Raw genomic sequence first — 22,611 nt, 5'->3', positions numbered from 1 at the left:
TGTAGAGGATTATAACCAGTGGTGTAGAGGATTATAACCAGTGGTGTAGTGGATTATAACCATAACCAGTGGTGTAGAGGATTATAACCAGTGGTGTAGTGGATTATAACCAGTGGTGTAGAGGATTATAACCAGTGGTGTAGAGGATTATAACCAGTGGTGTAGAGGATTATAACCAGTGGTGTAGAGGATTATAACCAGTGGTGTAGAGGATTATAACCAGTGGTGTAGGGGGATTATAACCAGTGGTGTAGAGGATTATAACCAGTGGTGTAGGGTGGTGTATTATAACCAGTGGTGTAGGGATTATAACCAGTGGTGTAGGGGATTATAACCAGAGATAACCAGGATTATAACCAGTGGTGTAGAGGATTATAACCAGAGAGGATTATAACCAGTGGTGTAGGGGATTATAACCAGAGAGGATTATAACCAGTGGTGTAGAGGATTATAACCAGTGGTGTAGAGGATTATAACCAGAGAGGATTATAACCAGTGGTGTAGTGGATTATAACCAGTGGTGTAGTGGATTATAACCAGTGGTGTAGTGGATTATAACCAGAGAGGATTATAACCAGTGGTGTAGTGGATTATAACCAGTGGTGTAGAGGATTATAACCAGTGAGGATTATAACCAGTGGTGTATGGGATTATAACCAGAGAGGATTATAACCAGTGGTGTAGAGGATTATAACCAGAGAGGATTATAACCAGTGGTGTAGAGGATTATAACCAGAGAGGATTATAACCAGTGGTGTAGAGGATTATAACCAGTGGTGTAGAGGATTATAACCAGTGGTGTATGGGTTTACATTAGGTTGAGGATAGATAGAGGGCATGATTATGAGTGTGAATGCTTACCTTCTCGACATTCATCTCCTACAAACCCAGGACAGCACCTCCACTCCCGAGCTGTGATCTGCCGATAGGCCACCTTGTACGACGGCCTGACCACGGTCCTGTAGCTGACGGAGGAGGGACAGGGTCAACACAGAAACATCTTCATGTGAACTATTGCTCCTATATACACTATAAGATGGCATTTATATCAAAACAGTACTCTGGGGTCGTCTGGTCCAGTCCTACCTGATGAGTTTAGAGCAGGGTCCTGGCCAGCGGCAGCCTTGAAACACTCTCTGTACCATGGTCTCTGTCCCATTGTGCACCTGGCACTTCACTGTCCTCAACACAGTGTACTGGCACCAGTTCCTGTAGTCACAGACATACCATATGGATCTTGTTATCATAACATCTAACACAGGTCACAATGTAAGGTTGTCAAATACTCTAAAAACGTCTCCTGTATATATTTTATACATCCCTACAATAACTACAAGCATCAGCTCTTACCCCTTTTCCCCTAGAAATCTGATACCAGAGCTGATAATGAATAGTTTTAGTCATACATTAAACATTTCTCTATCAATGGTGACGTTGTAAATAAATGATGTTTCATTTTGGCTAATTCTGGCCATCCTCACAATGAATTCTCTCCGTGCGTCATGATGTGCTCACCTGAGGTGAATGTTTGATCCGCTGCCAGGTACACCTGTGGTCGCGCTCTGCTCGGAGTTGACGCTTTGGCCAGTCACTCCTGGAAACTGGTAAATAAATCCCGTTCCCGTCGAATGACAGATCAGACATATCCATATTATGCACAGAGCGCACGGGAGCGATGTCATTGCCAATGGCGTCTCCACAGAGTTCCAAAACGCTAGTTGCTGAAGGCTTCCGTTGATAAAAAAAAAAGAGTTTGAATCTCTTCGAAGGGTTAGATTTTTGTCAGATGTGGAATAAATACACCGTAGTAGTCAACAGTACAGCGTTTATGAGTTCGCCATGGTACAGACTACAAGACAGAGCGCTGGATAAATCCAATAACTCAAGTCAAAATGCATTACACTGACACCCATGCCCAGGGAATAATCTGCGTTTTAAACACTTCTCTGACGTTGGACCCCCCTGCGAGGATGAAGGAGTCAGATATCTACTGTAGCTGGTGCGCGTAAAAAGCGTGCAGAAATCTGGTGAGGTAGAAAACCACATCGGAACCGCATTTAATAGGAGAGATTTTGGGACTTAAATCAGCTGCTTCTCACAATTTTGATTTAGAATAAAGGTTAAATTGCTAGGAATTAAAACGATTTCACTTAATCCCATGGATTATAAAAGTACATCCTGTCACATTTTGGGGACTGTACGATATTTATAATGAGTGGAACCTGGAGAAAATCGGATCTCTCAGAAATGAAAATGGATGGCCCTCCCTTCAGTAAAATACACTACCGTTCAAAAGTTTGGGGTCACTTAGAAATGTCCTTGTTTTTCATGAAAACATACATGAAATGAGTTGCAAAATAAATAGGAAATATAGTCAAGACGTTGACAAGGTTATAAATAATGATTTTTAATTTAAATAGTAATTGTGTCCTTCAAACTTTCTTTGTCAAAGAATCCTCCATTTGCAGCAATTACAGCCTTGCAGACCTTTGGCGTTCTAGTTGTCAATTTGTTGAGGTAATCTGAAGAGATTTCACCCCATGCTTCCTGAAGCACCTCCCACAAGTTGGATTGTCTTGATGGGCACTTCTTACGTACCATACGGTCAAGCTGCTACGGTCAAGCTGCTCCCACAACAGATCAATAGGGTTGAGATCCGGTGGCTGTGCTGGCCACTCCATTATAGACAGAATACCAGCTGACTGCTTCTTCCCTAAATAGTTCTTGCATAGTTTGGGGCTGTGCTTTGGGCCATTGCCCTGTTGTAGGAGGAAATTGGCTCCAATTAAACGTATGGCATGGCGTTGCAAAATGGAGTGATAGCCTTCCTTCTTCAAGATCCATTTTACCCTGTACAAATCTCCCACTTCACCTCCACCAAAGCACCCCCAGACCATCACATTTCCTCCACCATGCTTGACAGATGGCATCAAGCACTCCTTCATCATCTTTTCATTTTTTTCTGCGTCTCACAAATGTTCTTCTTTGTAATCCGAACACCTCAAATTTAGATTTGTCTGTCAATATCACTTTTCTTCCTTTGTCCAGTGTCTGTGTTCTTTTGCCCATCTTAATCTTTGCAACTCTGCCTAGAAGGCCAGCATCCCGGATTCGCCTCTTCTCTGTTGACGTTGAGACTGATGTGTTGCAGGTAGTATTTAATGAAGCTGCCAGTTGAGGACTTGTGAGGCATCTGTTTCTCAAACTAGACACTCTAATGTACTTGTCCTCTTGCTCAGTTGTGCACCGGGGCTTCCCACTACTCTTTCTATTCTGGTTAGAGCCAGTTTGCGCTGTTCCGATGAAGGGGTTTAGGACAAAGCGTTGTATGAGATCTTCAGTTTCTTGGTAATTTCTCGCATGAAATAGTCTTTATTTCTTAGAACAAGAACAGACTGATGAGTTTCAGAAGAAAGTTATTTGTTTCTGGCCATTTTGAGCCTGTAATCGAATCCACAAATGCTGATGCTCCAGATACTCAACTAGTCTAAAGGCCAGTTTTATTGCTTCTTTAATCAGTACAACAGTTTTCAGCTGTGCTAACATCATTGCAAAAGGGTTTTATAACGACCAATTAGCCTTTTAAAATGATAAACTGGGATTAGCTAACACAACGTGCCATTGGAACACAGGAGTGATGGTTGCTGATAATGGGCCTCTCTATGCCTATGTAGATATCCCATTAAAAATCAGCCGTTTCCAGCTACAATAGTCATTTACAACACTAACAATGTCTACACTGTATCAATTTGTTGTTATTTTAATGGACAAAACATGTGCTTTTCTTTCAAAAACAAGGACATTTCTAAGTGACCCCAATCTTTTGAACGGTAGTGTATATATTTAACCCGATCCACCCAGAACGCACCCCCCACCCACAAAAAAAACTCCACTGTACCCAAAATAATAATTAAAACATAAGTGGATAGCAGAGAACATGCTATTTTCAGCAACAGGTTTACCCTCACCCATAGGACAGCCTTAGATATGCAGTTTTAGAACCTATTCTTCTTTTTGTAAGCATGATATGGCAAAGTAGTCAGAAGGTTTGTTGATTCGCAGACCACCATGGACAGGGACTACCTGAAAGTAGTGAAACCAAGGTTTGTTGATTCGCAGACCACCATGGACAGGGACTACCTGAAAGTAGTGAAACCAAGGTTTGTTGATTACCTGAAAGTAGTGAAACCAAGGTTTGTTGATTCAGACCACCATGGACAGGGACTACCTGAAAGTAGTGAAACCAAGGTTTGTTGATTCGCAGACCACCATGCACAGGGACTACCTGAAAGTAGTGAAACCAAGGTTTGTTGATTCGCAGACCACCATGGACAGGGACTACCTGAAAGTAGTGAAACCAAGGTTTGTTGATTCGCAGACCACCATGGACAGGGACTACCTGAAAGTAGTGAAACCAAGGTTTGTTGATTCGCAGACCACCATGGACAGGGACTACCTGAAAGTAGTGAAACCAAGGTTTGTTGATTCGCAGACCACCATGGACAGGGACTACCTGAAAGTAGTGAAACCAAGGTTTGTTGATTCGCAGACCACCATGGACAGGGACTACCTGAAAGTAGTGAAACCAAACCATATGATTTGAGTGAAAGGTATTAGAATAAACATGAAAAGGTGAAAGTAAGAAACACTCATCATTTCTAAAATCGCTCCATGTCATATTAAACAGCATTTAAACACTCTAAATAGGTCAGGAGCCAGACAGGGAGCCTGTAGCCTAAATGAATTATTTAGACTATATTATTTCAGTTATTTCAAGGCTATAGCCTACAAAGAAATACAGTGTGAAGCATTTGGGAGTGCGATACTAGGCTGGTAGGGACATAAAGCTTGCAGCATTTAAAACAACATTTTAGTTATATTAAATCATTATAGTCCATACATTGCGCACATAGGCTGTGACTTACTTATAATTAACTACATTTTTTAAATATTTAATTTTTTTTAAATATTTTTTTTATTAGACTCAGTCTACAGTGCCTTTGAATTCCTTTAAAAAGTTTGGCCAGAGTCTGTGGCTTCAGGCTCATGCGATGGTACCTGGAGAGCAGGTGACAAACATCTCTCTGGCCACTCTTGCCAGGTTGGGCAGAGATGCAAATGTTTAACAAAAAATTAAAACATTTAGGTAGGCCTAAAGGTTTTTAGGCAAAATAACCCAATCAAAACAGAAAGGTCCATGAAAGTGGGAATATGTCAGGTATATTGGGCCTAAATCAATTTTTGACCTATTGTATAGAAAATAGAACAACAATTAACAACTTTTAAAAGTTCATATTTTTTTTGTTTATAAATAATTTGCTACAATGACAGACTTAGTTAGCTACCCAGCTAGTTCATTTATTTTAGTATGTGCATGTAGTACTCTGACATACTTTTATGATAGGTGTCTTTTCAGATTCCACCATGATTCTTTAGTTGTGGACACTTCATCACTACACTCCCTCTCTTCTTTAGTTGTGGACACTTCATCACTACACTCCCTCTCTTCTTCAGTTGTGGACACTTCATCACTGCACTCCCTCTCTTCTTCAGTTGTGGACACTTCATCACCACACTACATCACCACACTCCATCACCACACTCCCTCTCTTCTTTAGTTGTGGACACTTCATCACACCACACTCCCTCTCTTCTTTAGTTGTGGACACTACATCACCACACTACATCACCACACTACATCACCACACTACATCACCACACTACATCACCACACTACATCACCACACTCCCTCTCTTCTTTAGTTGTGGACACTTCATCACTACACTCCTCTCTTCTTTAGTTGTGGACACTACATCACCACACTACATCACCACACTACATCACCACACTTGTCACCACACTACATCACCACACTCCCTCTCTTCTTTAGTTGTGGACACTTCATCACTACACTACATCACCACACTCCTCTCTTCTTTAGTTGTGGACACTTCATCACTACACTACATCACCACACTACATCACTACACTCCCTCTCTTCTTTAGTTGTGGACACTACATCACTACACTCCCTCTCTTCTTTAGTTGTAGACACTACATCACCACACTACATCACCACACTCCCTCTCTTCTTTAGTTGTGGACACTACATCACCACACTACATCACCACACTACATCACTACACTCCCTCTCTTCTTTAGTTGTGGACACTACATCACCACACTACATCACCACACTACATCACTACACTCCCTCTCTTCTTTAGTTGTGGACACTTCATCACTACACTCCCTCTCTTCTTTAGTTGTGGACACTACATCACTACACTACATCACCACACTTCATCACTACACTCCCTCTCTTCTTTAGTTGTGGACACTTCATCACTACACTACATCACCACACTCCCTCTCTTCTTTAGTAGTGGACACTACATCACTACACTCCCTCTCTTCTTTAGTTGTGGACACTACATCACTACACTACATCACCACACTACATCACCACACTACATCACTACACTCCCTCTCTTCTTTAGTTGTGGACACTTCATCACTACACTCCCTCTCTTCTTTAGTTGTGGACACTACATCACTACACTCCCTCTCTTCTTTAGTTGTGGACACTACATCACTACACTCCCTCTCTTCTTTAGTTGTGGACACTACATCACTACACTCCCTCTCTTCTTTAGTTGTGGACACTACATCACTACACTCCCTCTCTTCTTTAGTTGTGGACACTACATCACTACACTCCCTCTCTTCTTTAGTTGTGGACACTACATCACCACACTCCCTCTCTTCTTTAGTTGTGGACACTACATCACCACACTACATCACCACACTACATCACCACACTACATCACTACACTCCCTCTCTTCTTTAGTTGTGGACACTACATCACCACACTACATCACCACACTCCCTCTCTTCTTTAGTTGTGGACACTACATCACCACACTACATCACCACACTACATCACTACACTCCCTCTCTTCTTTAGTTGTGGACACTACATCACTACACTCCCTCTCTTCTTTAGTTGTGGACACTTCATCACTACACTCCCTCTCTTCTTTAGTTGTGGACACTACATCACTACACTCCTTCTCTTCTTTAGTTGTGGACACTTCATCACTACACTCCCTCTCTTCTTTAGTTGTGGACACTTCATCACTACACTCCCTCTCTTGCTCTTGGTCCTTGTCTTTGTAAGTCACCTTCTGTGTGTTTTCTTTATGAAAATGGAACTTCATGACAGTAGCTAAAGCAAGGAGCTGTAGCAGCACACAAGTAGACGACAGATGCATTCTGGGACGGGCATGCCCTGACCTGGTGGAGTGAGCGCTATTGGAGTGAAATTGGAGCGGCCTTGGCCGATGCTCCAGCCTTTGGGAATCTCGCTCCATGCTCCAGTCAGATTGTTTTATATAATCAGGTCCATTTAACTTGTATTAAAAATCAATTATATCAGTAGCAAGCTTAGGACCCCCATTAGCTGCCTTGGCAACAGCTAATCGGGATCCAGAATTTGTTTATTATTATATTTGACCTTTATTTACCTTTATTTAACCTTTATTTAACTCGGCAAGTCAGTTAAGAACAAATTCTTATTTTCAATGACGGCCTAGGAACAGTGGGTTAACTGCCTGTTCAGGGGAATAATAATTGTTAAAAAATACCTTCGGTCTTTCTAATCTTCACGCTCTCCATCTGAAACTAATCAGGACATCAGTAGGCCTAGCAGTGCAAAAACTTGGGAAGGAAGTACTTTCTCATAGAAATGTGGTTCTCCAAGCATGCTCTTAGTATTTAACTAGGCAAGTCAGTTAAGAACAAATTCTTATTTACAATGACGGCCTAGGAACAGTGGGTTAACTGCCTCGTTCAGGGGCAGAACGACAGATTTTTACCTCGTCAGCTCAGGGGTTTGATCTTGCTACCTGCCGCCCCCAGCCTAGGTTTATAGACTATGGGTAATTTTACTGAGACCACACTAGGCACATTTGATATGGAGCGCCCAGCAGAGAATCGGGGATGAGGGGCATCATGAGGCACACATGAGACACTGTACTATAATAAGCAACTAATTTCCCAACCCTGAGCAATATGACATATACATGGATAACAAATGACGACCCTGGACTAAATAAAATAAATACTAAACCCTCTCCCGTTTTACTTTACTATCGTGTAAACGTCGATCTTTCCTTTACATTAGCATTTATTTTATAAAAAATATGCTATTTTTTTTTGCCTAAATTGTCTGAACATTTTCATCATATTTGGCTACTAAAAACGTTTAAATTCTGTTTAAACAGAAAATAAAGGACAATTGTTAGACTTATCTAGCTTTATGAAAAACACATGCCTACCAGTACAAAATAAAATAATTTTTATTTTTAAGTTACTATAAGCATTTTAGACTTATCTTTGCTAGCTAATAGCTTTGATGGTATCTGGATACATTGTATGATGATTGATCTGGAGAGAACGCCCCCTACTGACAAAATCTAACATTTTCAATTTTTTAAAATTTGCTCTCAGGTGCAGAGTGCAGCTGAAAGGCATGATAACTGGGATGTGTGTTAAGGCGGATCAACTGAAGTTGGGGATCCTTGGTGTCTGTGATGCACGCCGTTTGATGGTGAGTGCGAGATTGAGGAGATCCTGCCTGTCCTTCTGAGTTTTGAGTGTTTGACGGATAAAGTCATGCTAGGGTATATAAAGTTGTTCCATGAGAGCTTTTTTTCCGAACCCACTGCAGTGCTTCAGGTGCCAAGCTTATGGTCATGTTGCAGCAGTATGTAGGAGGGAGATTCCGAGGTGTGAGAAGTGTGCAGGAGGCCATGGGACAAAAGACTGTGTAGCTTCGTTGGAAAAAGTGGAGTGTTTCAATTGTGGGCGTGGCCATGTTGCTGGGGATCAGAAATGTCCTGTGCGAGTGAGTCAGATTGAAGTTTCCAGGGTGAGAGCTGTCATGTCTAATCCCGCTCCGCCGCTCCGGCACTCAACACCGCTGGTCTACTAACTCCCGGTCCTGGCAACCCATCAATACGCACACCTGCGCTCCATAATGAGGCACACCTGAACTTCATCACTACCCAGATTTCCTTCCCCTTTATCTAGAGCTTCGTTAGGTAGTATTGCTTCCTGTTTTTACGCTTCTCCTGTTTTTGTTTTTACTCCATGTTCGTTCCTATTGAACTCACTGACTGTACCTGCTTCCTGACTCCCTGCGTCTCTGTTACAATAGCAGTGCAGAAAGTGTCATATGCTGATGCAGTGAGGAAAGTAGAGGATAGTGGACAAAGGGAGAGGGGTCCTGAGAGGATCCCTGTGAGTCGTAGGTCAGTACAAAGTGACCCAAACAGTTTGTTCTTTAGTAAGGGTGTCATCTTGACGTTTATTGCTACGTCCATTAATTGTACCGCACAGATGGAAATAAAATCTCAGAAGATTGAATTGTCAGTAGCAGTGAAGTTTTTGGGTATCAGAGATTTTAGTTTAGAAGATCTACAGGGGGTTTTGAGAGATGGGGGTTCCAGCCTCCCATGCAGACGGCCTGGTGTAAGATCTGTAGGGGACAAAGTGGTGGGAAGGGGTGATGAAGTGTGTTTGGGATAGTGGTGTGTGCATGTGGCTTCAGAAAGTTTAAACACCCCTTGACTTTTTCCACATTTTGTTGTGTTACAAAGTGGGATTGAAATTGGTTTAATTGTAATTTTGTCAACGATCTACACAAAATTTCCAAAGTGGAAGAGAAATTCAAACATGTTTATTATTATTATGAAAAATTAAACACTATGGTTAGATAAGTATTCAACCTCCTGAGTCAATACATTTTAATACAAGCCCCATTTAAGGCAAAACTGTAATTAGGCCACTCAGGAACATTCAATATTGACCTTACAGATGTGTGGGGTACAGAGATGAGGTAGTAATTAAAAAATCATGGTGCATCCTATTATTGCAAAGAGTGAGTCCATGCAACTTATTTTGTGACTTGTTACTCCTGAACTTATTTAGGGGTTAAATACTTATTGACTCAAGACGTTTGAGCGTTTAATTTTTTATTTATTTGTAAAAATGTGTATAAACAGAATTCCAGTTTGACATTATGGGGTATTGTGTTTAGGCCGGTGACAACACAATCTAAACATAACCCATTTTACATTCAGGCTGTAACACAACGAAATGTGGTCAAGTCAAGGAAAGGGTGTGAATATTTTCTGAAGGCACTAGAGTCAGATGGCGGTGCAATTTCCCTTAACCCGCACTTTTCATTTTTTGTCCATGCACTTTCCAAACTGTGAATGGCAGCACAACGAAACAAAGGGTCTAGTCTGCCGGAAAAACAGACGAAGAAGAAAATCTAAAATCAGTTACTGCGCATGTCTGTTTTAAGAAAGTACGTGTAAAGATGTTTATTACTAAACCAAGATAGACCACAGCTTGTCATTTCAAATGCGAACAAAAGAGCCATAGTGGGCAGAACAGGCAAAGGGATGGGCAGAGCCAAGAACGAGCTAGCGAGTTGCTATTGGTGCTTCCTAGCATATATTAGCATATTTCCGTTGTGAAGTGCGCATGTGCAATAACTCAATTCTCATTTGCACTGATTCTAAACAACGCCATTTAAAAAGAAAAACAAACATCAATCTCTTTCCGTCTTCTCCCACTGCGGACCTCTGGGATCCTCTCACTACCATATTTGGTAGTGAGTGGAAACGCTAACCGGATACTTCACATTTATACATCCGGTTTATATATCTGTCTCGTTGTTCTGACTGTCTGTACTCAGCAGCTGGTGAAGTTAAGTGAAAGCTAAAATATGGAGGACAACATAGACGTGGAAGCTGGAGAAAATCAATTTCAACCTTATTTAGACGCTCTACGGAAGGAGTTAGAACACCAAGACCCCATATTTATTATCGGAATTATAATTTCTTTGGCTGTTGTTGTCATTAGTTTTGGTAAGCTAACTACTCTAATCTACTTCCAGTTCACGTTAGCTAGCCTCACATCCTCAGGAACAGAGTGAATGTAAATCCGTATTTGAGTTGTCACTAGCCTGGCTTCAGCCTGCTGGCTTTTTGTGCTGTGAGACTTTTTGTTGTTGTCTTTTATCAAGACAAAAAAAAAAAAAGCCTGCTAGCTAATGTTAGCAATCTAAGATGAACTAGCTGGGTAAATTAGCTTGCTAGTTAGCAACAGCTGTCACTAGCATAGTAGCAATCTATCTATCTAGCTAACGTTACTGTACTACGCTGTTTATCAGGTGCTCCTCTGTTCCATGTTGTGAACTTTGTATGATGGCTAAAAACCAAACTGAAACATCTATGATTGGTTTACATTTTAGTGTTGTTGAAGTACTTCCTGAGCAGCAAAACTGTCCAAAGTGCTGTGCTGCTGGTTGGTCTCTGCGATTCTGGAAAGACCCTCCTCTTTAGTCGAGTGAGTGCATCATCAGTATAACATCTAGCATGCCTATTCCAACTATATACGTTTACAGATGGCAGAAGTTGTATGACACTGATGATCTTTATTTCCAGTTGTTGTCAGGAAAGTTCAAGAAGACCCAGACCTCCATCACAGACAGCAGTGCCCCCTACAAAGCCAAGAACGAGAAGGTAAGGAGGCAACTATGATATGGTGGTGAGGGAGTAGGATCTGAAGCGATTGTTTTTAAATTATATGACAAATGCATTTGTCAACTGTCAAACACTGGCTTGTCCGTCCCTTTGTCCTTCTTCACTGTGTGCAGGGCAGCAGCTGGACCCTGATCGACCTCCCTGGACATGACAGTCTTCGTCCGCAGTATGTGGAGAAGTTCAAGTCAGCAGCCAGGCGAGTAAAGATAAGGGTGTTTGTATTCAGGGAAGGTCTATAATATGAAAAGCACTGTGGTTGACCTAAGAACAAGTTTCTGAAAGACACCCTTTAACTTTCTTTTATTATCTCCTCTCTCTAACTGCAGGGCCATAGTCTTTGTGGTGGACAGTGCCATCTTCCAGAAGGAAGTGAGAGATGTGGCTGAGTTCCTGTACTTCCTGTTGACTGACAGTGCAGTGTCCAGGAATGTCCCCTCTCTGATAGTGGCCTGCAACAAGCAAGGTGACGTGACACCCTTTTCAACCTTCTCACTCCCTCCACAAATACCTCCCCATCATTATGTTAATGCTTGCTAATGATATTTTCCCTGTAGATATCACCATGGCAAAATCTGCTAAGCTGATTCAGCAGCAGCTGGAGAAAGAGATGTAAGTAGTCCTCATGTTACCAACAACGACATAGAAAGGTTGTGATTCTACAGAATGGACTGGATTGAAATGAAATTGATCCCAACCTTTTCTCATTTCCCTCAGGAACACATTGAGAGTGACACGGTCTGCGGCTCTGGGCACCCAGGACGGGTCAGCGGGGTCCAGCGTGCACCTGGGGAAGAAGGGCAAGGACTTCGAGTTCAGCCAGCTGCCCATGAAGGTGGAGTTCCTGGAGTGCAGTGCCCGCGGCAGCAAAGGGGAGAACGGGCAGGCAGACATCGGCAGCCTCGAGAAGAGCCTGGCCAACCTGTGAGATGGCTGGGTCTTGTTATTGACCATCTGGTTCCCATATAGGTCACTACTTTGGCTAAGAGCCCTTTGCTCTTAGGTGTGTTATTGTGAACGGGCTTTCTTAGGATATTTTCCTGAGGACTCTCAGCATATCAGGTGTGTCTCAACAGTCTCTCAAGACTCCAGACTCGAATCACTATACTATGATGAAGTGAATAACTTCTCGTGCTGACGTCACAAGGTCATGTGATGTAGTGAATGCCAGTTTGCACAAAAAAAAATCTGATAATGACAAAGTGTTTGCTATTCTCCAGCAGGTGTTGTTACTATACGTTTCAGTGTTTCCACTATATTCCCCTACACTTTTGCCCCCCTAAAAAAATCTATAAATTATAACAATAAAAACCTGTATAGTAAAATGTTTTTCAGGGTTAATGCAAATGACTAAAACCACAATATATGTAGGAAAGATAATGGACCTATTTAAAAAAATATATATAAAAAAAAATTTAGGGAGATATTTGAGAACTAACAAATCACCTAAATAAAAACTACAGTAAGGGAGAACATAACATTTCCAAAATGGCGTCGATGTGATGTTTGAGTCACTCTGATGGCAAAATGAGTAGAATTGCAGGAAACGCTGTTGAAAGGAAAATCTTGGGTGGAAAAACAGCGTTTCTAGCAAATGACCCTTTTATAGTTTCATACTCACCTACTCCTATGAAACAGTGTGAACATCTGCCTACTTGTATTATTTGTGTTAAATTAGCTTTGTCAGACGTCTAGCACTTAAAACCACCCTTTTTGAGAGACAAATGTTAATGTGTTTTGAGATATTTACTGACTCACCTCTAATAGATTACAACTGTTTTGTATTCCAAAATCAGCTTTGTTCCTTTCTGGAATAGTTAAGTTGAATGTTCATCAGTTTGTATAGATATTCAGTGTATTAACATTTGAGGGGAAAGTTGACCGTGAATCTGTACCACTGTGTTAGACAAATAGGAATGTTATGTTATTCAGCTTGTAAATAAAATGTCTTTCCAGATATGGGGATATTTGTGGTGGTTGGTGAGTGCAACATCATGCTACCCATTGTGACACCAAAGCTGTAGAAGAATAGCCTACTGACAAGTTTGAGTCATACACATGGCAAAACATTAATGGGCAAAAATCAAGAATTTAGTTATGAGTTATAACAGGTTAAAAAAAACGATCTTTTCCTAGCTGCTGATATGTTGAGTGATATTGACGACAGAGATTTTGAGCGTCCCTTATGCCGGATTTTTAAAGTCAACTGCAATGGCTCCGGTGTTGAGGACTGCCAACCAAGTGGTTGTGGCTAGATGGAGTACATCCAGAGTCACGTTGGATGTACTGGCTACTCTACCATAAAGGCCTGATTGGTGGAGTGCTGCAGAGATGGTTGTCCTTCTGGAAGGGTCTCCCATCTCCACAGAGGAACTCTGGAGCTCTGTCAGAGTCACCATCAGGTTCTTGTTCACCTCCCTGACCAAGGCCCTTCTCCCCCGATTACCCAGTTTGGTCGGGCGACCAGCACTAGGAAGAGTCTTGGTGGTTCCAAACTTCTTCCATTTAAGAATGATGGAGGCCACTGTGTTCTTTGGGACCTTCAATGCTGCAGAAATGTTTTGTTACCCTTCCCCAGATCTGTGCCTCGACACAATCCTGTCTCGGAGCTCTACTGACAATTCCTTCGACCTCATGGCTTGGTTTTTGCTCTGACATGCACTGTCAGCTGCACAGGTGTGTGCCTTTCCTAATCATGTCCAATCAATTGAATTTACCACAGGTGGCCTCCAGTCTAGTTGTAGAAACATCTGAAGGTTGATCAATGGTAACATCAATGGAAACAGTATCCAGTTAAATTTCCAGTTACATTTCGAGTCTCGTAGCAACGGGTCTGAATACTTATGTAATCCTAAAAAATAAAAATAAATTGGGGGCAAAAATTCATAAACCTGTTTTTTGCTTTGTCATTATGGGGTAAGATTGATTAGGATGTTTTACCATTTTTTAATCAATTTTAGAATAAGGCTGTAACAAAATATGGAAAAGGGGAAGGGGTCTGAATACTTTCCGAATGCACTGTATCTATGGCCCAGCTGGAGAGTACACAGACAGGCTGATGATACCATCCCTCAGTGAGCAAACTCAGTGGAAAGATGGCCCCTTAAACAACCAAGTAATACAATGTAAAGCAGTCTGCATACTGCTACAGCCAGAGAGTACACAGACAGGTTAGGACTATAGACCAGAGAGTACACAGACAGGTTAGGACTATAGACCAGAGAGTACACAGACAGGTTAGGACTATAGACCAGAGAGTACACAGACAGGTTAGGACTATAGACCAGAGAGTACACAGACAGGTTAGGACTATAGACCAGAGAGGTAAGGACTATAGACCAGAGAGTACACAGACAGGTTAGGACTATAGACCAGACAGGTTAAGACTATAGACCAGAGAGTACACAGACAGGTTAGGACTATAGACCAGAGAGTACACAGACAGGTTAGGACTATAGACCAGAGAGTACACAGACAGGTTAGGACTATAGACCAGAGAGTACACAGACAGGTTAGGACTATAGACCAGAGAGTACACAGACAGGTTAGGACTATAGACCAGACAGGTTAGGACTATAGACCAGAGAGTACACAGACAGGTTAGGACTATAGACCAGACAGGTTAAGACTATAGACCAGAGAGTACACAGACAGGTTAGGACTATAGACCAGAGAGTACACAGACAGGTTAGGACTATAGACCAGACAGGTTAGGACTATAGACCAGAGAGTACACAGACAGGTTAGGACTATAGACCAGACAGGTTAAGACTATAGACCAGAGAGTACACAGACAGGTTAGGACTATAGACCAGAGAGTACACAGACAGGTTAGGACTATAGACCAGAGAGTACACAGACAGGTTAGGACTATAGACCAGAAAGTACACAGACAGGTTAGGACTATAGACCAGAGAGTACACAGACAGGTTAGGACTATAGACCAGACAGTAAACAGACAGGTTAGGACTATAGACCAGCCAGTAGACAGACAGGTTAGGGCTCTGGTCAGCCAGACAGTAGACAGACAGGTTAGGGCTGTGGTCATCCAGACAGTAGACAGACAGGTTAGGGCTCTGGTCATCCAGGCAGTAGACAGACAGGTTAGGGCTCTGGTCATCCAGACAGTAGACAGACAGGTTAGGGCTCGGGTCATCCAGACAGTAGACAGACAGGTTAGGGCTCTGGTCAGCCAGACAGTAGACAGACAGATTAGGGCTCTGGTCAGCCAGACAGTAGACAGACAGATTAGGGCTCTGGTCATCCAGACAGTAGACAGACAGATTAGGGCTCTGGTCATCCAGACAGTAGACAGACAGGTTAGGGCTCTGGTCATCCAGACAGTAGACAGACAGGTTAGGGCTCTGGTCATCCAGACAGTAGACAGACAGATTAGGGCTCTGGTCATCCAGACGGTAGACAGACAGGTTAGGGCTCTGGTCATCCAGACAGTAGACAGACAGATTAGGGCTCTGGTCATCCAGACAGTAGACAGACAGGTTAGGGCTCTGGTCAGCCAGACAGTAGACAGACAGGTTAGGGCTCTGGTCATCCAGACAGTAGACAGACAGATTAGGGCTCTGGTCATCCAGACAGTAGACAGACAGATTAGGGCTCTGGTCATCCAGACAGTAGACAGACAGATTAGGGCTCTGGTCATCCAGACAGTAGACAGACAGATTAGGGCTCTGGTCATCCAGACAGTAGACAGACAGATTAGGGCTCTGGTCATCCAGACAGTAGACAGACAGATTAGGGCTCTGGTCATCCAGACAGTAGACAGACAGATTAGGGCTCTGGTCATCCAGACAGTAGACAGACAGATTAGGGCTCTGGTCATCCAGACAGTAGACAGACAGATTAGGGCTCTGGTCATCCAGACAGTAGACAGACAGATTAGGGCTCTGGTCATCCAGACAGTAGACAGACAGATTAGGGCTCTGGTCATCCAGACAGTAGACAGACAGGTTAGGGCTCTGGTCAACCAGACAGTAGACAGACAGGTTAGGGCTCTGGTCAACCACCACCAGGTTGGTCTCCCCTCTCAGCAGCGTGGGACACACCTACTTCACTTTGTCCCCATGGCTGAATTTGAGTTTAGCTCCTGATCTTCAGGGTTTCCTCTGTGCCTGATGTGCACTGATTAGGGCCTGGTCATCCAGACTGTAGACTGACAGATTAGCTCTGGTCATCCAGACTGTAGACAGACAGATTAGGGCTCTGGTCATGCAGACTGGTGACTGGGCTCTGGTCACTGCTGCCTGGTGACTGATCTGCACTGTTGCCTGGTGACTGAAGACAGGTTAGGGCTCTGGTCAACCTGGTGACTGATCTGCACTGGGACACACCTGTCCCCATGGCTGACTTTGATCTGCTCTGATCTTCAGCCTCTGTGCCTGATCTGCACTGCTGCCTGGTGACTGATCTGCACTGCTGCCTGGTGACTGATCTGCACTGCTGCCTGGTGACTGATCTGCACTGTTGCCTGGTGACTGATCTGCACTGCTGCCTGGTGACTGATCTGCACTGCTGCCTGGTGACTGATCTGCACTGCTGCCTGGTGACTGATCTGCACTGCTGCCTGGTGACTGATCTGCACTGCTGCCTGGTGACTGATCTGCACTGCTGCCTGGTGACTGATCTGCACTGTTGCCTGGTGACTGATCTGCACTGCTGCCTGGTGACTGATCTGCACTGCTGCCTGGTGACTGATCTGCACTGTTGCCTGGTGACTGATCTGCACTGTTGCCTGGTGACTGATCTGCCATGCTGCCTGGTGACTGATCTTCACTGTTGCCTGGTGACAGATCTGCACTGCTGCCTGGTGACTGATCTGCACTGTTGCCTGGTGACTAATCTGCACTGCTGCCTGCCCCCCCCCTTTCTCTTCCTCCTCCCTCCGTCTCCTTCCTAGTCTCCTCTTTTGCCTGCTGGGCTTTAGTATGGGCCTTACATACGAACCACACAACCCGCGTTGCGTGCTCGAGCGTTGCAAAATAAATGTACACATACAGTTGAAGTCGGAAGTTTACATACACCTTAGCCAAATACATTTAAACTCACCTCTTCACAATTCCTGACATTTAATCCTAGTAAAAATTCCCTGTCTTAGGTCAGTTAGGATCACCACTTCATTTTAAGAATGTGAAATGTCAGAATAATAGTAGAGAGAATGATTTATTTCAGCTTTAATTTCTTTCATCACATTCCCAGTGGGTCAGAGGTTTACATACAATCCATTAGAATTTGGTAGCATTGCCCTTAAATTGTTTAACTTGGGTCAAACGTTTTGGGTAGCCTTCCACAAGCTTCCACAATAAGTTGGGTGAATTCTGGCCCGTTCCTCCTGACAGAGCTGGTGTAACTGAGGCAGGTTTGTAGGCCTCCTTGCTTGCACACACTTTTTCAGTTCTGCCCACAAATTGTCTATACGATTGAGGTCAGAGCTTTGTGATGGCCACTCCAATACCTTGACTTTGTTGTCTTTAAGCCATTTTGCAACAACTTTGGAAGTATGCTTGGGGTCATTGTCCATTTGGAAGACCCATTTGCGACCAAGCTTTAACTTCCTGACTGATGTCTTGAGAAGTTGCTTCAATATATCCACATAATTTCCCTCCCTCATGATGTCATGTATTTTGTGAAGTGCACCAGTCCCTCCTGCAGCAAAGCAACCCCACAACATGATGCTGCCACCCCCATGCTTCACGGTTGGGGTGGTGCTCTTCGGCTTGTAAGCCTCCCCCTTTTTCCTCCAAACAAAACAATGGTCATTATGGCCAAACAGTTCTATTTTTGTTTCATCAGACCAGAGGATGTTTCTCCAAAAAGTATGATCTTTGTCCCAATGTGCAGTTGCAAACCATAGTCTGGCTTTTTCATGGCGGTTTTGGAGCAGTGGCTTCTTCCTTGCTGAGCAGCCTTTCAGGTTATGTCGATATAGGACTCGTTTTCACTGTGGATATAGATACTTTTGTACCTGTTTCCTCCATCATCTTCACAAGGTCCTTTGCTGTTGTTCTGGGATTGATTTGCACTTTTCGCACCAAAGTACATTCATCTCTAGGAGACAGAAGGCGTCTCCTTCCTGAGCGGTATGACGGCTATGTGGTCCCATGGTGTTTATACTTGCGTACTATTGTTTGTACAGATGAATGTGGTACCTTCAGGCGTTTGGAAATGGCTCCCAAGGATGAACCAGACTTGTGGAGGTCTACATTTTTTTTTCTTCTGAGGTCTTGCTTGATTTCTTTAGATTTTCCCATGATGTCCAGCAAAGAGGCACTGAGTTTGAAGGTAGGCCTTTAAATACATCCACAGGTACACCTCCAATTGACTCAAATGATGTCAATTAGCCTATCAGAACCTTCTAAAGCCATGACATAATTTTCTGGAATTTTCCAAGCTGTTTAAACACACAGTCAACTTAGTGTATGTAAACCTCTGACCCACTGGAACTGTGATACAGTGAATTATAAGTGAAATAATCTGTCTGTAAACAATTGTTGGGAAAATTACTTGTGTCATGAACAAAGTAGATGTCCTAACCGACTTGCCAAAACTATAGTTTGTTAACAAGACATTTGTGGAGTAGTTGAAAAACTAGTTTTAATGACTCCAAACTAAGTGTATGTAAACTTCTGACTTCAGTTGAACAGGTTATTCAGTCATTGCACCCACACCTGCTTCAGCGTAGCCAGGCGTTAAAATTGAGCTTGGGTCTCGTGCGGTGGGCCAGCTTAATCCTTATCCTCGACCGTAGGGTCCTAGAGGGCCACCAGGCGGTTTGAAGAGCTGCCCGGCCTTCTGCTGATGCCCCTCCTCTTCCAGTAGGTTCAATTTAACTAGGCAAATCAGTTAATAAGAACAAAGTATTTTTTAACAATGACAGCCTACCCCGGCCAAACCTGGACACTGCTGAGCCAATTGTGTGCCGCCCTATGGGACTCCCAACCACAGCTGGATGTGTTACAGCCTGGATTTGAACCAGGGACTGTAGTGATGCCTTTAGCTCTGAGATGCAGTGCCTTAGACCGCTGTGCCACTCAGGAGCCCGCCTGCAAGGGATTGGGGACGGAAGGGGTCAAAACATGCTTACCTAGTCAAACAGGGCACTCTCTCTCTCCAGCCATCTGTTTCTCCAGTCGTCTCACCTGCATGTCGAGACCGAGAGGACGGGAAGCCACAGATGACACGATGTTGGTGTATCTATGGAGAGTCCTGTTTACTGTGCCCCACCGGCAGCTCTAGCACCGTCACCACTCAGAGTCAGACACATCGTCACAACACTGTATATATACATAATACGACATTTGTAATGTTTTTATTCTTTTGGAAATTCTGTGAGTGTAATGTTTACTGTTAATTTTTATTGTTTATTTCACTTTTGTATATTATCTACTTCACTTGCTTTGGCAATGTTAACACATGTTTCCCATGCCAATAAAGCCCCTTGAATTTAATTTAATTGAGTTGATCTCCTCCACTCCCTCACCCTGCAGCTCCTCTACCGCCCCCTTCAGGCTCCTGGGGTCCAGTGCGCTCACCATCTCCCTGTGGGACACAGACAACAGGCCTGGCCCTCACACCACTGCCTGCTGGAGATGATCACATTGGCACATCTGGGCTAAAGCAGAATACATACTACATCATTTGACTAGGCAAGATCAGTTAAGAACAAATTCTTATTTTCAATGACGGCCTAGGAACAGTGGGTTAACTGCCTGTTCAGGGGCAGAACGACAGATTTGTACCTTGTCAGCTCGGGGGTTTGAACTTGCAACCTTCCGGTTACTAGTCCAACACTCTAACCACTAGGCTACCCTGCTGCCTCTACACTCTAACCACTAGGCCACCCTGCCGCCTCCACACTCTAACCACTAGGCTACCCTGCCGCCTCTACACTCTAACCACTAGGCTACCCTGAGTAAGTTGTATCTTTTGCTAACAGTGACATGATCCTGTACATAGTTAGCTGTAAAGGAATACAGCTACAACGGGCGGCAGGTAGCCTAGTGGTTAGAGTGGAGGGACGGCAGGTTGCCTAGTGGTTAGAGTGGAAGGACGGCAGGTTGCCTAGTGGTTAGAGTGGAGGGACGGCAGGTTGCCTAGTGGTTAGAGTGGAGGGACGGCAGGTTGCCAAGTGGTTAGAGTGGAGGGACGGCAGGTAGCCTAGTGGTTAGAGTGGAGGGACGGCAGGTAGCCTAGTGGTTAGAGTGGAGGGACGGCAGGTAGCCTAGTGGTTAGAGTGGAGGGGACGGCAGGTAGCCTAGTGGTTAGAGTGGAGGGACGGCAGGTAGCCTAGTGGTTAGAGTGGAAGGACGGCAGGTTGCCTAGTGGTTAGAGTGGAGGGACGGCAGGTTGCCTAGTGGTTAGAGTGGAGGGACGGCAGGTAGCCTAGTGGTTAGAGTGGAGGGACGGCAGGTAGCCTAGTGGTTAGAGTGGAGGGACGGCAGGTAGCCTAGTGGTTAGAGTGGAGGGGACGGCAGGTAGCCTAGTGGTTAGAGTGGAGGGACGGCAGGTAGCCTAGTGGTTAGAGTGGAAGGACGGCAGGTTGCCTAGTGGTTAGAGTGGAGGGACGGCAGGTTGCCTAGTGGTTAGAGTGGAGGGGACGGCAGGTTGCCTAGTGGTTAGAGTGGAGGGACGGCAGGTAGCCTAGTGGTTAGAGTGGAGGACGGCAGGTAGCCTAGTGGTTAGAGTGGAGGGACGGCAGGTTGCCTAGTGGTTAGAGTGGAGGGACGGCAGGTAGCCTAGTGGTTAGAGTGGAAGGACGGCAGGTTGCCTAGTGGTTAGAGTGGAGGGACGGCAGGTTGCCTAGTGGTTAGAGTGGAGGGACGGCAGGTTGCCTAGTGGTTAGAGTGGAAGGACGGCAGGTTGCCTAGTGGTTAGAGTGGAGGGACGGCAGGTTGCCTAGTGGTTAGAGTGGAGGGACGGCAGGTTGCCTAGTGGTTAGAGTGGAGGGACGGCAGGTAGCCTAGTGGTTAGAGTGGAGGGACGGCAGGTTGCCTAGTGGTTAGAGTGGAGGGACGGCAGGTTGCCTAGTGGTTAGAGTGGAGGGACGGCAGGTAGCCTAGTGGTTAGAGTGGAGGGACGGCAGGTTGCCTAGTGGTTAGAGTGGAGGGACGGCAGGTTGCCTAGTGGTTAGAGTGGAGGGACGGCAGGTAGCCTAGTGGTTAGAGTGGAGGGACGGCAGGTTGCCTAGTGGTTAGAGTGGAGGGACGGCAGGTTGCCTAGTGGTTAGAGTGGAGGGACGGCAGGTTGCCTAGTGGTTAGAGTGGAGGGACGGCAGGTAGCCTAGTGGTTAGAGTGGAGGGACGGCAGGTAGCCTAGTGGTTAGAGTGGAGGGACGGCAGGTAGCCTAGTGGTTAGAGTGGAGGGACAGCAGGTAGCCTAGTGGTTAGAGTGGAGGGACGGCAGGTAGCCTAGTGGTTAGAGTGGAGGGGAGGCAGGTAGCCTAGTGGTTAGAGTGGAGGGACAGCAGGTTGCCTAGTGGTTAGAGTGGAGGGAGGCAGGTAGCCTAGTGGTTAGAGTGGAGGGACGGCAGGTTGCCTAGTGGTTAGAGTGGAGGGACGGCAGGTTGCCTAGTGGTTAGAGTGGAGGGACGGCAGGTTGCCTAGTGGTTAGAGTGGAGGGACGGCAGGTTGCCTAGTGGTTAGAGTGGAGGGGACGGCAGGTAGCCTAGTGGTTAGAGTGGAGGGACGGCAGGTAGCCTAGTGGTTAGAGTGGAGGGGACGGCAGGTAGCCTAGTGGTTAGAGTGGAGGGACGGCAGGTAGCCTAGTGGTGAGAGTGGAGGGACGGCAGATAACCTAGTGGTTAGAGTGGAGGGACGGCAGGTAGCCTAGTGGTTTGAGTGGAGGGACGGCAGGTTGCCTAGTGGTTAGAGTGGAGGGGACGGCAGGTTGCCTAGTGGTTTGAGTGGAGGGACGGCAGGTTGCCTAGTGGTTAGAGTGGAGGGACGGCAGGTTGCCTAGTGGTTAGAGTGGAGGGACGGCAG

The 22,611-nt window shown here is 44.8% G+C and overlaps 2 protein-coding genes across 2 annotated transcripts in view; one reads left to right on the top strand and one right to left on the bottom strand.

Moving 5' to 3' along the window:
- Positions 1 to 1,941, bottom strand: part of LOC112265749 (collagen alpha-1(XXVI) chain-like) — a 52,335-nt gene extending 50,394 nt beyond the window's left edge. Inside the window, exons 1-3 of the mRNA XM_042296470.1 lie at positions 1,516 to 1,941; positions 1,087 to 1,209; positions 862 to 965 (exon numbers count right to left, since the gene is read on the bottom strand). Of these exons, the coding sequence (XP_042152404.1) occupies positions 862 to 965; positions 1,087 to 1,209; positions 1,516 to 1,682 (394 nt within the window). The 5' untranslated portion in view covers positions 1,683 to 1,941. The remainder of the gene's footprint in view (positions 1 to 861; positions 966 to 1,086; positions 1,210 to 1,515) is intronic.
- Positions 1,942 to 10,729: 8,788 nt separating this feature from the next.
- Positions 10,730 to 13,574, top strand: LOC112265747 (signal recognition particle receptor subunit beta). Its single transcript, XM_024443307.2, has 7 exons — positions 10,730 to 10,942; positions 11,329 to 11,423; positions 11,522 to 11,599; positions 11,734 to 11,816; positions 11,947 to 12,083; positions 12,175 to 12,229; positions 12,335 to 13,574. The coding sequence occupies exons 1-7, from the start codon at positions 10,801 to 10,803 to the stop codon at positions 12,543 to 12,545; spliced, it is 801 nt and encodes a 266-aa protein (XP_024299075.1). The 5' UTR covers positions 10,730 to 10,800; the 3' UTR covers positions 12,546 to 13,574.
- The last annotated feature ends 9,037 nt before the right edge of the window (positions 13,575 to 22,611 follow it).

This window comes from Oncorhynchus tshawytscha, linkage group LG13, assembly GCF_018296145.1.
Source record: "Oncorhynchus tshawytscha isolate Ot180627B linkage group LG13, Otsh_v2.0, whole genome shotgun sequence".
Classification (NCBI taxonomy): domain Eukaryota; kingdom Metazoa; phylum Chordata; class Actinopteri; order Salmoniformes; family Salmonidae; genus Oncorhynchus; species Oncorhynchus tshawytscha.
The sequence above is the reverse complement of the archived record's forward strand: the minus strand, read 5'-3'. Positions and strand labels throughout refer to the sequence as shown.

What these genes read in the sequence shown, in the direction of transcription:
- LOC112265747 (XM_024443307.2), top strand. Translation starts at nt 10,801, where the DNA reads ATGGAGGACAACATAGACGTGGAAGCTGGAGAAAATCAATTTCAACCT. An exon ending in AGTGGCCTGCAACAAGCAAG is followed by an intron (nt 12,084 to 12,174) that starts GTGACGTGACAC and finishes TTTTCCCTGTAG; the next exon opens with ATATCACCATGGCAAAATCT. An exon ending in CAGCAGCTGGAGAAAGAGAT is followed by an intron (nt 12,230 to 12,334) that starts GTAAGTAGTCCT and finishes CATTTCCCTCAG; the next exon opens with GAACACATTGAGAGTGACAC.